At 36.0% G+C, this 14,920-nt stretch overlaps 2 protein-coding genes and 1 non-coding gene across 3 annotated transcripts in view; 1 reads left to right on the forward strand and 2 right to left on the reverse strand.

Annotated features, from left to right (window-relative positions):
* The window catches only part of LOC131425397 (RING finger protein 17), a 546,443-nt gene that overhangs the window by 9,111 nt on the left and 522,412 nt on the right, over positions 1-14,920 (forward strand). The gene's annotated exons all lie outside the window — the stretch shown is intronic.
* The window catches only part of LOC131425398 (uncharacterized), a 210,621-nt gene that overhangs the window by 7,820 nt on the left and 187,881 nt on the right, over positions 1-14,920 (reverse strand). The window contains exon 3 of the mRNA XM_058587272.1: positions 4,625-4,989. Coding sequence (XP_058443255.1) covers positions 4,625-4,989 — 365 coding nt within the window. The remainder of the gene's footprint in view (positions 1-4,624; positions 4,990-14,920) is intronic.
* Positions 11,411-11,493, reverse strand: Trnal-cag (transfer RNA leucine (anticodon CAG)). The gene has a single exon. It is a non-coding gene; the product is annotated as a tRNA-Leu (tRNA).

Genomic DNA, 14,920 nt, shown 5'->3' on the forward strand with positions numbered 1-14,920 from the left:
GGTACCACTTTTTGTCGGTTCCTTTAGTTGTACGATCTGGGTGGGATTCGAGTTTTATTGCTTGGTATTGGAGCCCAATAAGGAGAGGTTTTTAGTGGGTGGTCCCAATTAGTGATCAGTAGATTTATGATAGTTTCGGATTTGGCCCCTTAATAAATCATGCAATTGTGTAGTGCACTATAAAAAGGGTTGCCAGCTGAACAGCTCTGTTGTGCCGGCGAAAAACAATTGGACTTAAGACTTAAGAAAATAATGCTGATTTGGATAGATTTTACAATAAAGGTGATGAAAATTATTGACATGTCACGTTGCTCGAATATGTTTTGTAGAGGCAGGACAGCAAAAAGATCCTGTAAATAGTCCTGCCAATTGAAATAGTCCAAAAGTGGTGAAACACAACTTGGTACCCTCTCAGATTTGAATGAAACTCTCTAGACATGTCGACTTTGTCCCAAAATGTCACTTTGCATATTTTGTTTTTTTTTTCTAAAATTGATCTAGACTGTCTGAAAACGGCTAAACTTTTTTTTGCGAATGGTTACTATCAAAAAATGACAAATCCTGCAGAACAGTATTATCCTACTGATTTTTACAAAATCAGTTTAATTTTCCAATAAAAATACTCAAAACATTCCTTTTCGAGTCCTACACTCAAAAAAAAAATTATTTAAAAAACTTAAAATTTTAATTTTATATGGAAAACTCACTTTTGATTTTGATAAAATGTTGTCGCAAGATAGGTGATTTAGTTCCCTACGAACCGTCCACTCATTGCAAGAGTGACACTATTTCTTGCCCAAACTGATTTTTTTCATCCAGTGTCAATTCCCCTATATTTTCAGAAAGTATCAGTGATGAATAAGAAAAAGAGTTTAGTAAAAAAACTTGTTTCCCTTAAAAATATTCATATTAAAATATATGAAAGATTGGCAAGGGACATAATTATATGTTGTTGGAACCAAATTTCATTTAAATGAAGAAAGGTATTTTTATGTAATTTGACATCAAATTTTTATGATCGTTTTACCTTTTTGCCTTTCTCATATAGAAAATGAGGCCCGGAGTGCCGAGTGTCATATACCATTCGACTCAGTTCGTCGAGTACGCAAAATATCTGTATGTGTGTATGTATGTATGTAACATTTTTTTGCACTCACTTTTCTCGGAGATGGCTGAATCGATTTTCACAAACTTAGATTTAAATTAAAGGTCTTGTAACCCCACACAAAGTTTCTGAATTTTATTCGAATCCGACTTCCGGCTCCGGAATGACAGAGTCATATGTGCAAAAAAGTGAGAATAAGTGCACTTACTTTTCTCATAGACGGCTGAACCGATTCTTACAAACTTGTATTAAAATGAAAGGTACAATTGTCCTATACAAAGTTCCTGAATTTTATTTTGATCTGGCTTCCGGTTCCGGAGTTACAATGTAATTAGTGAAAAAAATCTTGTTTCAAATTACTTTCACATTTTTCTCAGAGATGGCGTGACCAAATTCAAAAAACTTAGATTCAAATACGGTTCCAGTATTATAGTGTGAGGGTTGTTAAAAATTAGAAGATTATAGACATAGATTAAAAAATGAATCCCAATCACGTTTTCGAACCAACTTCGGTTTCTAGATTCGGGTTCCTAGATTCTGGTTTCGGGAGTACCTATTTTCGTTTCCTCAGAGATGGCCTAACCGACGACTGTTTCACTCTGCAGGTTATACTAGTTTATGGACAAATCTGTGTGTGTGTGTGTGTGTGTGGGGGGGGGGGGGTTGTTGTCAACAAAGAGGTCGAGATCTCAGAGATGGCTGGACCGATTTTGATCGAACTAGTCGCAAATGAAAGGTCTCCCCGTCGCCCTGATCGCTATTGAATGGTTTCGAGATCGGATTTTTACTTTTTGAGTTATACGAGGTTGTATGTTAAAATTTTCAATATTTTTTTTACAATTTCTGTCACAATTGTCCTTGTAAATAAAATATGTTTGGAGATTTAGATTTTACACGATAATAGCTCTCCAACAAGCCATAGTTTGTTGAAATCCATTTATTTTTAACGGATATATCAATATTTTTGTGTAAGCGACTTTTCCCTCTATTTTAGCAGTACAAGTTTTGAGCGCTGTATGATAAAGCGATGCTTGGGGTTAACGTGAAACACGATTTTTAATACTGTTACATGCAATTGTTTCTAAGTACCAAAAATACTGTGTACAGCATCCTTTTTCATGACATTTTGCCTCAGATTGATTTCAGCACGGCTCGTTTTTGAGCAATTCCATGCGGAATCGGATGACTGTTGGCACGAACCCCTTTCGATTTGCATGAAACTTTGCATGTGTGTTCATTATAGCAAATGAAGTATTTTTCCCTGGTCTAGAGAGGGTTTTTTTTTACTCAAGACTAGTTTATGTTAAGGGCGTATGTGTTTTTAGCCACATTATTTTCAAACAATTGTAACTAGAAATCTGCAGCTTCTACAAAAAATATGTCTAAGAAGAAGTTGTAGGTAATCGATTCAATTTTCTAAAAAATATACACTGATAAAATATATCTTCCGATTTTTCATGAAATCATAACGAACATCATGCAAAATCATCCCTTTTAATAGCTCCAAATGTTATCTAAAGAACTATATAGATTGCGTCTTGGCCAATGGAAAATTAAAACCATAAGCTTTGTGCAATTGTCGCAGTGCCAAATTTGCAACAGTGTTTAGCATCGTTTATATCCAAACAGTGTTTAATATCTTGAAGAATTACACAATTTGGCCCTATCTGAATACCAGAAATTCATCCCGTACAGCATTTTTATAGTTTTTTTCACTGAAATATTCAAATCCGAAATGAAATAATCGACATCAAAATACTATATGCTGCTATTTAGAACCATAATAATATATTCAAATAATTAGGCGAAAGTTTACTTTCACTATACTGTATACGGCCCATTTTACAACCAGTTGTAGTTTGTAGTAGGACTTTCTGCTGATTTGCTATATAAAATGCATAGCACCGACTCAGAGGCTATTGATTTCAAATTTGGCTGCCGTCAACGTGTTGTCGAACTCAACTAGTCTCTCTCCATCACGAACGCCTTCATGGAAGGTTCTTTTCAGAAATACCATTATTTTATCATAAAGAACTATACTGGTTATTTCGTAATATTTGTGTGGGAGAATGTTTAATGTAACTAATCTGTACTTCAATTCAGGTACATCGTTTCAAATTCTAGTAGTAAAAAGGGGGAAAGCTTGCACAATTCACACAATCGATCAACTAATTGATATTAGGAGGTCTAAAGAGAGAGTGTCAATTGTATTCGTATTCACGACATCCAGTTATGTCTGACATTACACACCTCTTTTTTCTCGTAGATGGCTGAACCCGTCTAAGATTCAAATGAAAGGTCTTAAGATCCTGTAAAATATCTTGCTTCTTAGTCAGATTCGACTTCCGGCTTAGGAGATACAGGGTGATTAGTATAAAAATGTCCATTTCACATAAATTAATCGGGTTTGCTGACTTGGATAGTCGCCAACCAAATCAACTTATTTCAGGTTTACTCGATTCGGAAAGTACCCGAAAATTTAATTCGCGCTACGATTCCTCAAAGATACACTGATTTTCAAAAATGTTGAATCAACTGTAAAGCTCCTCAGGAGAATTGACCTGACTTCGGCTACACCGATTTTCGTATTCCAGTTCCGGTATCGAATCGTTTTTCAAAGCTCAGTCGTTTTCTCAAAACAGGCCAAATCGAATTTTATAAACAAAAATTCAAATTAAAAGACTTATGGTTCCGACTTCCGATTCTGAAATTACAGGGTGATGAGTTTATAAAATTCAAACCGTCATATAAGATGACAACACCAAAAAGCTTCTAAGTTGGAGCCAAAACTATTGCAATTTATTCGTCATAATAATGTATGGCCATACGAACCGTTTTTGGTTATGCTGGTTCCTGAATAACGGTTCTGGAAGTACCGTAAATAATGACGAAAAACTCTAAAGTGAAACTTCGACATCTCATGGAATGTTCAATCGTTTGTCACACGTTCAGATTCAAATTCAATCCGATTTGCAGTTCCGACATTACAGGGTAATGAATGATTAAAACCTCAAACTGCCGCTTAAAACGACGTTCATTAAAATAATGTCAAGAGAACTAAAACACCGAAGAATACTCATGCAAAAGCACATTCAGATTGATTAAAAAGGTATCAGGTATTGTAACGTACGACTGATTTTTCAAAAACGAGTTATAAATAAAAACGCGATGAGCGACACTTCAGAACAGAAAACTAATAAACGAAAATATTTGCTTTATGCTAAAAGCCAAGTTATGACAGCTAAATATTTAGCTTTATGCTACTAGCAAATCACCCAATGCCTTCTCTGCATCCTTCACAAAGAAAACGATAGCTACTAAACTGTCTAATTTTAACTGTGAATTAATTCTCGACATCATTCACAGAATCCCGCGAATACAAGAATTTCGTCGCATCAAATACTTCATCAACAGCTCCTCTCTACTTATGTCCCTGAAGAACCAAATTATAACGTACAAAACAATAGATAACTATCACCTACCAGTCGCGGCAATTGACAACTGACGAATGCTACTTACGATGGGCATATAATTGTACGCCTGATTGATTGGCAGACTAAAGTCACCGTTGGATGACGGAATGTAAAATGTCATGTACGGAATTAACCGTCGATTCCGGTCTGCCGTTTGATTACTGAGAAGCACTGCATTATCCACCCGGGAAGTAAGACGTGGCGGCGGTGGTCCTTTTGATCCTGTTCCGTGTCGGCCTCCTCCTCCTTCTCCTCCCACACCTCCTCGACCAAGGAAAGGCAATCGACCAGCTCCTTTCGGAGCAGCATAGCGCTGGAGACCGTAGCTACCGCCACCACCCCCATAATGGTGGTGATTGTTGTCCGGCGAAATGGATATGGAGTCCACTAACGCAATCACGGTGGTTAGCACTGAAAGTAAAACGAAACGAAAGGAGACGTTTATATATGAAAGTTATTCTAACTGAATTAAAAATGATCGTTCAATCCAAAACCAGGCGAAAGATTCGTCAGTCCCGATGTTGGGCAACAAACAAAACACAACTGAGTAAACTTTTACTCTGTTCAAAAACGGTGCGCTTAAACAAACTACTCGTGACTTGGGATTTTATTGTTCTGTCGGCGCTTAAATTTACAATATAATTGGGAGAGGGATTGGGGCGGTCGACGAAAGTTTGTGAACATTAAAACACGGACACTATTCATTCTCCTCAAACATTTGGGAAGCAGGAGCAGCGCCACTAGCAGTTAGCTTGGTTTCATGTATGTTTCATAAAACAAACTTTGAAACTAAACTTGCCGAACAATGTTGTGTGGCAGAGGAACTGCAGTCATTGGAAAGGGCAAAACTCACCCATTAGATATATGTATTCATATTAACTGTTGGTCAAAACGCTTTTGTTGTAAAACACTTTACGAAAGATACGAGTATTTTTCTAATTATGGCTTTGATGAGGAAAGTTAGGTTATCAGTACCGATTCATAGTAATATCGATCTCTGGTACTATATAATTTTATCACTAACTTAGAAGAAAAACAAAACCGAAATTCCACAACTAAAAAAATTTAAACTTCAACAAAAAAAGTAGAAAATCTAACGTCACCCAGGAGCAATAATTGCATTTTTCTAAACCTACTGGGAAACAAGATCTTCAACGAATGTGGAAGTCTTAAATTCCGACAAAAGAATCTGTCTACGCAAAGGCTATCGTTCATATCATACCAGCAATCGGCTAAACCTGACACTGAAACAAAACCCATTGGGTCATTCACCAAAACACTAGCTTGTAAGTTATATGGAGAGATTCTCTACGAAACGATTAGTTCCTGGGATTTGCAAAACTCTGGACAGCCGGATGCCAGAAGATCGGGTAAATCATTCATTTTGTCTTTTTGGCTATGCCTATAGAAAGGATATAGAATTACTGGATAAAAATCTTCTGTTGGGTTGTGGATCATGTTCGTTCGATTCCGGAGATTTGATCGTAAAAGTAATGTAATTGACAAACCACGCTTTTCTCTTACCGCTCATTTTTTCCGGAGATTAAAGAACCGATTTTAACAGCCTTAGACTCATTTGAAAGCTTCGATTAGATTATTGATCAGGTTCAAAGATCATATGACTAACACTTCCGGTTCTACTGATAATCGTATAAGTGACGTAACCGACAAAAATCGTTTTTTTCTAACCGCGCTTGTTTTTTTTTTTTTTCATTTTTAGCCAATAATTAAGCTCAAATGTATTATTGCTGATACATTCGGTTTCTGGAAGGTGACCGAATATATTTGCATATTTTTTGTAAACTACCAACTTGCATTTGTTTCAGTGAACTACCCGAATCAATCTGAATGGAAAAATAAGTTTTAATGAGACTATTTGAATGACAAAAGAAAGGCATTATCAAACCACTACGTGTATTGGGAATAGTTTTTTTTTTCGTTTGCTTTATGATAAATAAGCGTATCGACCGATTAAGTCTTTAATAGAACAAAAATTAAATGTATACTACATGGAATGAAAAGTCCCGGATCTCTCACATAGAAGACGTGAACAGTTTCGAACCATATATATTTTTTATTGAGAACAAACCTCTAAATGGCCCAATACCAAATTTCATGCCAATCTATCCACTAGTCTTTGAAGAACAGCTGATCGTGTTAAATTGAATGATTTGCGGTACGGATTGGTTCACCATCCCCCGTGTTCTCCAGACCTGGCTCCCAGCGACTATTATCTGTTTTCAAACCTGAAAAGGTTTCTTATTTTAAAAAAAAAGCTTAAGCTTGTTTTCAAAAAGCTTAGGTTTTTTATTTTTCAAAAAGCTTAAAAATGTTAGAGGACCGATGGGTTGAGTGTATCGCTCTAGATGGAGATTATACTGAAGAATAAAATTGTTTTCACGGTAAAAAATTGACTGTTTTCTTGGTTAGGCCCGGAACTTCTCATTCCATGTAGTAGTGCGCTGTAAAACCATATTGAAACCCGCTTTCAAACCAATATTTTCAATAGTCAAATGGTTATTCATTGCGAACTGAACGATATTTATTTGCCTTACGATCTTCTCCAGAAAATTATGAACACAAAACTAAGCATTAGGGGAAAGTATTATAAAGCGTCCCTACTGGTCAAAGCGTCCCCCTTTATTTTTTCCAGTATTCAAGACTTTTCTAAACAAAAGTTTTATCACTAACACTATCTTTTCGTAATATCTTTCTGCTATGCAAGTTTGGCAGTTGTCGTTTGCTGGAAAATGTGAAAAAAAACTGACAAAATCATAAGGCAGCTTTTCGATGTATAGTTTTGCTTCGACTAAACAAGCATTTTAACCGGACAAAACATCTAATGGTCGATTGCTACTTAGTAATTAACTTTTAGCAGTGCTAATGTCTTTATTTGCAGTATAAAAACCCAGAGAAACAAAGCCATTTCTTTGATATACGAGTTTTCTCATAACAGTCACTCTACGGATATTATGCCCCACCTTCGATTCAAGGTTATTTTAAAAATTTATAACGGTTACTGAAGCAAAATGTAGCTTTGGGAAAATCAAAAATGTTGATTTTTAATTGTATTTAATTTATTATGCAATTGATTTCTGATGCAAAGAATATCTTCTTTATCTGTTTTTCTTCTATATCGACATTTCAAGGGTCATATTGCACACTCATATCAATTTTGTCCTGAAAATTTTTTCTATGACATATTTAGCAAACTGAGAAGATTCGAATAGTCACCCTGAAAATAAATATAAATTTAATATTGCCTAACCATCAACTACAGCCCATGTAAAAAAGGTTATGTTTGCTACCACTAACATCAACACCAATACTAAAAACTATAAAAAAATAATACGAAATATTATCATAACGACGACAACAGCAACAAACAAAAACAACAGAGAAATTACAGAAAAAGTGACCGAATCGGGATCAATTTACTCCGGTTCGGCGGTCAAAGTTTAACAATTTTCAATTTTCAAAAATCACCAAGGACCCCGAAGGTGAAATCTCCGAGATCGTTTTTTTATGCCAAATGTCTTAGAATTACATGAAACATCAAGATCTAGTGTCATGTTGAATTTTTTTTTTTAAATCGACTGGCTTTTAGAATATTTTTGCGATTCGCAATCTTCATAGAATTGCATGAAACGTTAAAATTTAGTGTCATCTCGACAAAAAAAAATTTTTTCTGAAGAAATTGACACTGGGATCTCGTAATTTGGTAGCTTTCAGAAACCGAAAATTTTTTTAATTTCAAAAATTTGAATTGCATGAAAATGGAGATCTGTGTTATTCTGATAAAAAAAAATTTTTTGAACAAAATGGGTTGGGATTTAGAAAATTTTGGAGATTTCCGAAATCTAATTGTGTTATACCGAATGCCATTACAATTGCATGAAGCATTGAGATCTGATGTTATCTCGACGTTTCAGGCAATTCTACGTTATTTGGCTTCATAATTAAATGTTCGATATCGGAAACCTCGAAAATTTTCGAAAAGGAACTGAGAATCGGTATATCTGATTTTTTTTTGCTACAAAGACGTCCACAGTACAAGTATTATAAGGCTGTTTCAAAGAAATTCATTCATTTTTTCATCCTTATGTATTAAAAATACGATTTTTTCCTATTCATTACGTTTCGTTTTCGACTAGACAGTGCAGAGTAGTTCAAATTGAACTACTTACTGAAAAAACTTAAACAGTTCCATTTGAACCGCTAAGCAGACGTAAAGTTAACGCTATTTGCGAAACACTTTTATATTGTACCGGAGCGCAATGTCTTCTCTGATGTCCCAAGCGAAACGAATAGGCGACTGAACTGGCCGACCACAGATTTTGATTATTTAGGGGTTTGCACTCTGCTCTGCTCTGCACTGACGAGTCGAAGACGAAACGTAAAGAATGGTGAAATCGGTTATGTGCTCAAAGCACAAAAACGGCTTCTTGCCAAACCCCTAAATAACAATTTTTTTACTAATTACCCTGTGATTCCGGGATTCGAGGTCTGAAGACCTTTCATTTGAATTAAATTTCGAGAAATTTCAGTGCACATATTTTTTATGTGAGTCCGGAATCGGAATTCTCAAAGATAGCCTAATCGATGTTCACAAACTTGTTTCGTTTTTCATTTATTCCACTCGCTTGGTGCCAGTGTTTTGCCCTGAAAGTCAATCAATAAAACGGTTTTGTAAAGTTTGGTTTGCACTCTTACTGCTCGGAAAAGAAAACGGGTGATAAATAGTTGCCCGCGAAATGTCCCGAAAGTGCATTTTTGTTCGTGCAGTGCAAATCAACGAAACACAGTACACCTGTTTGGATTGCTCGACTGCACGAAAAAGGCACGAATCGAGCAAAACACTCCATACGAGAAAGTCATTGTTACAACAATAGATGGATTAAAAGGCAGTTTTCCATAATATAAAAGGTGATTTTTTTGCTGGTATCTTTTTGGCAACACTGTTTTTGACAGATCACGCGTGAATCGTGTCTTTTGTCATTGTCGAACCTGTTTAGCTAGATCTATAATTTCATCATAAATCGTCAATCATGAATGGGCGCTGGCAAAGTTAGTAGAAGATCCATTTTTTTATCGACAAATTGTGTTCAGTGACGAAGCTCATTTCTGGTTGAATAGATAAGTCAACAATCAAAATTGCCGCATCTGGAGTGAAGACTAGCCAGAAGCATTACAACACACCAAAAAAATTTGAATAATACAGGTGACTTAATTCCTCATACGATGTAATTCATAAAAACCTAATTTGTCAAATGACGGAAAATTTAATTTGTAATGAATTAATGTTAGATTAGCATAAATTTTACTGGTTTCGACTGTAACTTGCATTCTACTAGCAGGTGCGACTGTATGAATTTAAATGCACCTTTTACCAACCAAGCAGATGTATGCTTCTGTGGCTCAGTCGATTAACAGACGTACTTACTATCCAATGATTGTCGGTTCAAGCCGCGTCGGGGTTGCTATCAGTATTCTTCTTTTATTTCAACGAATTATGTCATGGAGTTTTAGACCCAATATTAAATGTTCTTCCACGTGAATTTGCGTGAACTGCGACGCTCCATTTATGTGCATCTTATAACATGTAAAATCACAGGGATTTTTTTATGTGTGAAGAGCTACCAATGAATCCCTAAAAAGTCACTGTTTGCTGTGGATTATGGGTCGGTGGCATTATGTCGTGAAATCAATATTTCATCAATTGTGTTTATTTTTGAAAATCAAATCCTATGCCTCTTATAAAAATCACCCTTTATTCTCTTCTGGAACTTTTCTCCTATTTAGTTCCGTTGAAATAAGGTCAGCCAAAGATTGTTGCAGATTGCACAATGTGGAATAACATGTAACTCCCAAACAAATTTCTCACAAAGATCATTCTACAACTTTAATTTGTTTTGATGAATACTAACTCTAAACTTTTTTTCTTTGTTTTTTTCATGTAAAAATGCACCCTTTTGTAGTGAGTAGACGAAATGTCACACTTTCAACCTTTTGACTATGACTAACACTCCAAAATCTTGCGATCTCTACTGGAGCTAATTTGAAAAATACACAACACAGTAAATTTGAAAAGTAAACCAAACCGTAGTGTAAAAAATGTGACATAATTTTATTATAGTAGAATTTGAACTCGGAACGCTTGATACATTCTCATAAGTACTTGAAGTGTCATATCACTGAATGGGAACCGCTTTGCCTAGTATCCGTTCACCGAATGGGTTATTTCATCGACACATATATGAAAGGCAGCTTCAAATTGATGCATTTTTTCATTGTGCATCAAATAAATCTGCACACCTACTTATTTCAAAGACATGTTTGTAGTTGTTAATAAGGCCTCGCAACGAGTCTAGCAACGAGTCAAAATTTTGCTCGCGCATCGTGAAAATTCAAACTATTCGCACTTTAACTCTCACCAATAAATTGCATACTTGTGTAAATAAATTGAAATGTGCAATTTAAATTTCTATTTATGTATACATAAAACGTAAACAAAAATACGAATTTTGTAAATCAAATATCAAGAAGATCATACATTTTTAAAGCACATTTTCTTACTACGAATTACCAGAAAAGAGTTTTTAGAATGGAAAGTCAAACTCTTTTGATAGTGATGTTATATTCTGAATTTTCAAAACAATAGACTTGAATCAAGGTTATTATTAATTTATTTATTTTTTGGATGATTCTAACACCGGTGCAACAGTTGATATAAATTCAATGTTTGCTTTATAAACAACCATTAAACAAACAAAATGAAAAACTTGCACATCTGATCTAAATGTTATATGGTCATAAATAAAATAGGAAATCCTGTCAGAAGTGGGATTCGAACCCACGCCTTCAGAGAAGACTACGACCTGAACGTAGCGCCTTAGACCGCTCGGCCATCCTGACTTTCTTCGTTCCGGTGTCCGAGAGTGCCTGGACGCGATCGCCGGTTTACGCACGGCGTAGAAGTCCGCTTTCTAACTCTATCGGACCACCTCCACCCAGTGGTCGTCGTTCTGTATCTCTCACAGAAGCGTAAAATTTCGACGCGGTGCCGGCCCACTCGCGCTTTTTCGCGTGCTGTGAGTTATGATTTGCAGCTTGAAGGAAAAGATAACTGATTTGAAACCATGCTACTTGCACGATATAAATAAACTAGACTGTACTAAGTTAGGCTATCGTTAATCTCGCACCAGTACCCGATCAGCAAGTAATTACAAGTTTAAAACAAAACACAGTTCGTAGGTTATTTTCCGTCGGATTCAAACTATGATTCATCTAACCGCAGAATGTTCGGCCATTTTTTCTCACTTTCTGGACTCCGGATGGTGCTTTTAAAATTGACTTGGAGGGGACTATTCGGAGGCGATAAGCGATAAGCGCTTTTCCCGACAAGTCGTCTCGGAACTGCCCTCGAAGATACGAAGATCCTGACATCCATGCTACAAAGTCATTCGATGTAGTTTTCAGGATCCTACAGAAGTCCCAGTATTTCGGCAATATCTCATTTGGTTTTCACAGTCATGGCTTGCGGCTTAATCAACTTTCGCTGCTGATCTGTGCAGTAATAAAGGGTGATTTTTTAAGAGCTTGAGAACTTTTTTAAACAATAAAACGCATAAAATTTGCAAAATCTCATCGGTTCTTTATTTTAAACGTTAGATTGGTACATGACATTTACTTTTTGAAGATAATTTCATTTAAATGTTGACCGCGGCTGCGTCTTAGGTGGTCCATTCGGAAAGTCCAATTTTGGGCAACTTTTTCGAGCATTTCGGCCGGAATAGCCCGAATTTCTTCGGAAATGTTGTCTTCCAAAGCTGTAATAGTTACTGGCTTATTTCTGTAGACTTTAGACTTGACGTAGCCCCACAAAAAATAGTCTAAAGGCGTCAAATCGCATGATCTTGGTGGCCAACTTACCGGTCCATTTCTTGAGATGAATTGTTCTCCGAAGTTTTCCCTCAAAATGGCCATAGAATCGCGAGCTGTGTGGCATGTAGCGCCATCTTGTTGAAACCACATGTCAACCAAGTTCAGTTCTTCCATTTTTGGCAACAAAAAGTTTGTTAGCATCGAACGATAGCGATCGCCATTCACTGTAACGTTGCGTCCAACAGCATCTTTGAAAAAATACGGTCCAATGATTCCACCAGCGTACAAACCACACCAAACAGTGCATTTTTCGGGATGCATGGGCAGTTCTTGAACGGCTTCTGGTTGCTCTTCACTCCAAATGCGGCAATTTTGCTTATTTACGTAGCCATTCAACCAGAAATGAGCCTCATCGCTGAACAAAATTTGTCGATAAAAAAGCGGATTTTCCGAATGGACCACCTAAGACGCAGCCGCGGTCAACATTTAAATGAAATTATCTTCAAAAAGTAAATGTCATGTACCAATCTAACGTTTAAAATAAAGAACCGATGAGATTTTGCAAATTTTATGCGTTTTATTGTTTAAAAAAGTTCTCAAGCTCTTAAAAAATCACCCTGTAGTTACGGCTTAAAATATGCTAATAATCTTATATTGATGTCACTCTTATTGTTATACTTCTTGGAGAACTATTCCTTATCTGTGAAAAAATTCAGATAGCTACAGGCGAATGCCATATGATAACACAATAAAAATGGGTCCTGTGTTCGTCGTGACCGTCACAATAAAGAAAAATGAGTTACTGAAGTGGATCTACTTTGGACAGCACAGTCAAAAAATAGGAAGGCTCTGTAATCACTGTGGAAAACGACTTTTGAGTGTGTGTGTGTGTGTGTGTGTGTGTGTGTGTGTGTGTGTGTGTGTGTGTGTGTGTGTGTGTGTGTGTGTGTGTGTGTGTGTGTGTGTGTGTGTGTGTGTGTGTGTGTGTGTGTGTGTGTGTGTAACAACTTTGTAACATCTTTCTGCACCTATTGTCAACAAACTTAGATGCAAATCAAAGGTCTTTTGATTCTATACAAATTATCTGAATTTTAGCCGGATCCGACTTCCAATTCTGGGCTGAATATGCTTTTCTCGGAGATGTTTTCAAAAAATTTGTTTCAAATGAAAAAGCGTATGATTCTTTAGAATTACAGGGAATTTCAGAATAACAAGTACAAACATTTCAATTTCGAAAGTATTTTTAAGTGGCCCTGCAAAAAGCAGCGGATTCTTCAAAATTGATCAGTTAAATATTCTAATTTACAAATCTTGATCTTGTCAACAAACTCATTTGGAAAATATCAGATCCTGGTTTCTTTTTTCGGGAGCACCGGAAATTGTTATTAAATCCTCCAAAATGGCACTTACTTCAATAAATCAAAGATGGTTCGATCGATTTTCACCAACCAATTGCTAAATAATTTTATCGAGATCCGACTTCCGATTCCGGATTTATAAGGTGAAGAATGTTAACCTCCATTTAGGTGACGATTGAGAAAAAACTTAGTAAATTGTGGCTTTACAGTGAGCTGTGTAACTTGGCTTGAAAACTTAAAAAGAATCTTTATACTAAACTGAGTAACTATCGTGAAGACATCAAACAACTCAGATCAACCGTCATAGCACATTAAAAGAAAGTCAAATCATATTACGACCACTAGCAGCAGTAGTGCTAGATATAATAAGGAAAGAGCCATTGTTCGAAACTTGTGACAATTTGCCTTTAATAACTTTTTCTACAAATGGATTGTAATGTGATCTTAAATGGTTTTCTTCCTCGTTGAATTCCGTACAAAAATAACACATGCACTGATTTTTCGGGTTTATAGATTGATCTCCAACCGATTTTTTTTGTTAAAATTCGAATCCCCATACTAAATTTCATACAAAATTTGAACCTCGGGTGCGAAAACATAGTTTCACTGATCGAGCTAAAATTTTGCATAGTTTTTTATGGAACCCAGAAAGAACACGGAACGTGTGGTGGAGCGATTATTACTTATCAAAAGATGCATTGATAATAGCTGTCATAAAACAGGTAGTCTTTGCTGAAATCAATTACAAACTCCTTATGAAATAGAATTGAAATCTAAAAGCCGCCATTGCACATTACAAGTAAGTTGACAATTTTCCCTTTAGAAAAATCCCAGAATTGTTCTCTTTGTTTACTTTCTCTTTCGATTATTGAGAAATATTCCTGCTTTTTTCGGTAATTTCTTCAGTGCAGATTAAAAGATAATTTATTATTATCGGTAAATAACTGGAGAAAAGGATTGCTAAGAGTACCGTAATTCAACTTCTACTACTGGAATAAGGGGAAAGGTCGTTTACACAAAAATATCGACAACTGCGTTGAAAATGGACGGATTTTAACAATCTATGGCTTGTTGAATATCTATTACTGGTGGAATCTAAC

The sequence above is a fragment of the Malaya genurostris genome, chromosome 1, assembly GCF_030247185.1.
Source record: "Malaya genurostris strain Urasoe2022 chromosome 1, Malgen_1.1, whole genome shotgun sequence".
Taxonomy (NCBI): domain Eukaryota; kingdom Metazoa; phylum Arthropoda; class Insecta; order Diptera; family Culicidae; genus Malaya; species Malaya genurostris.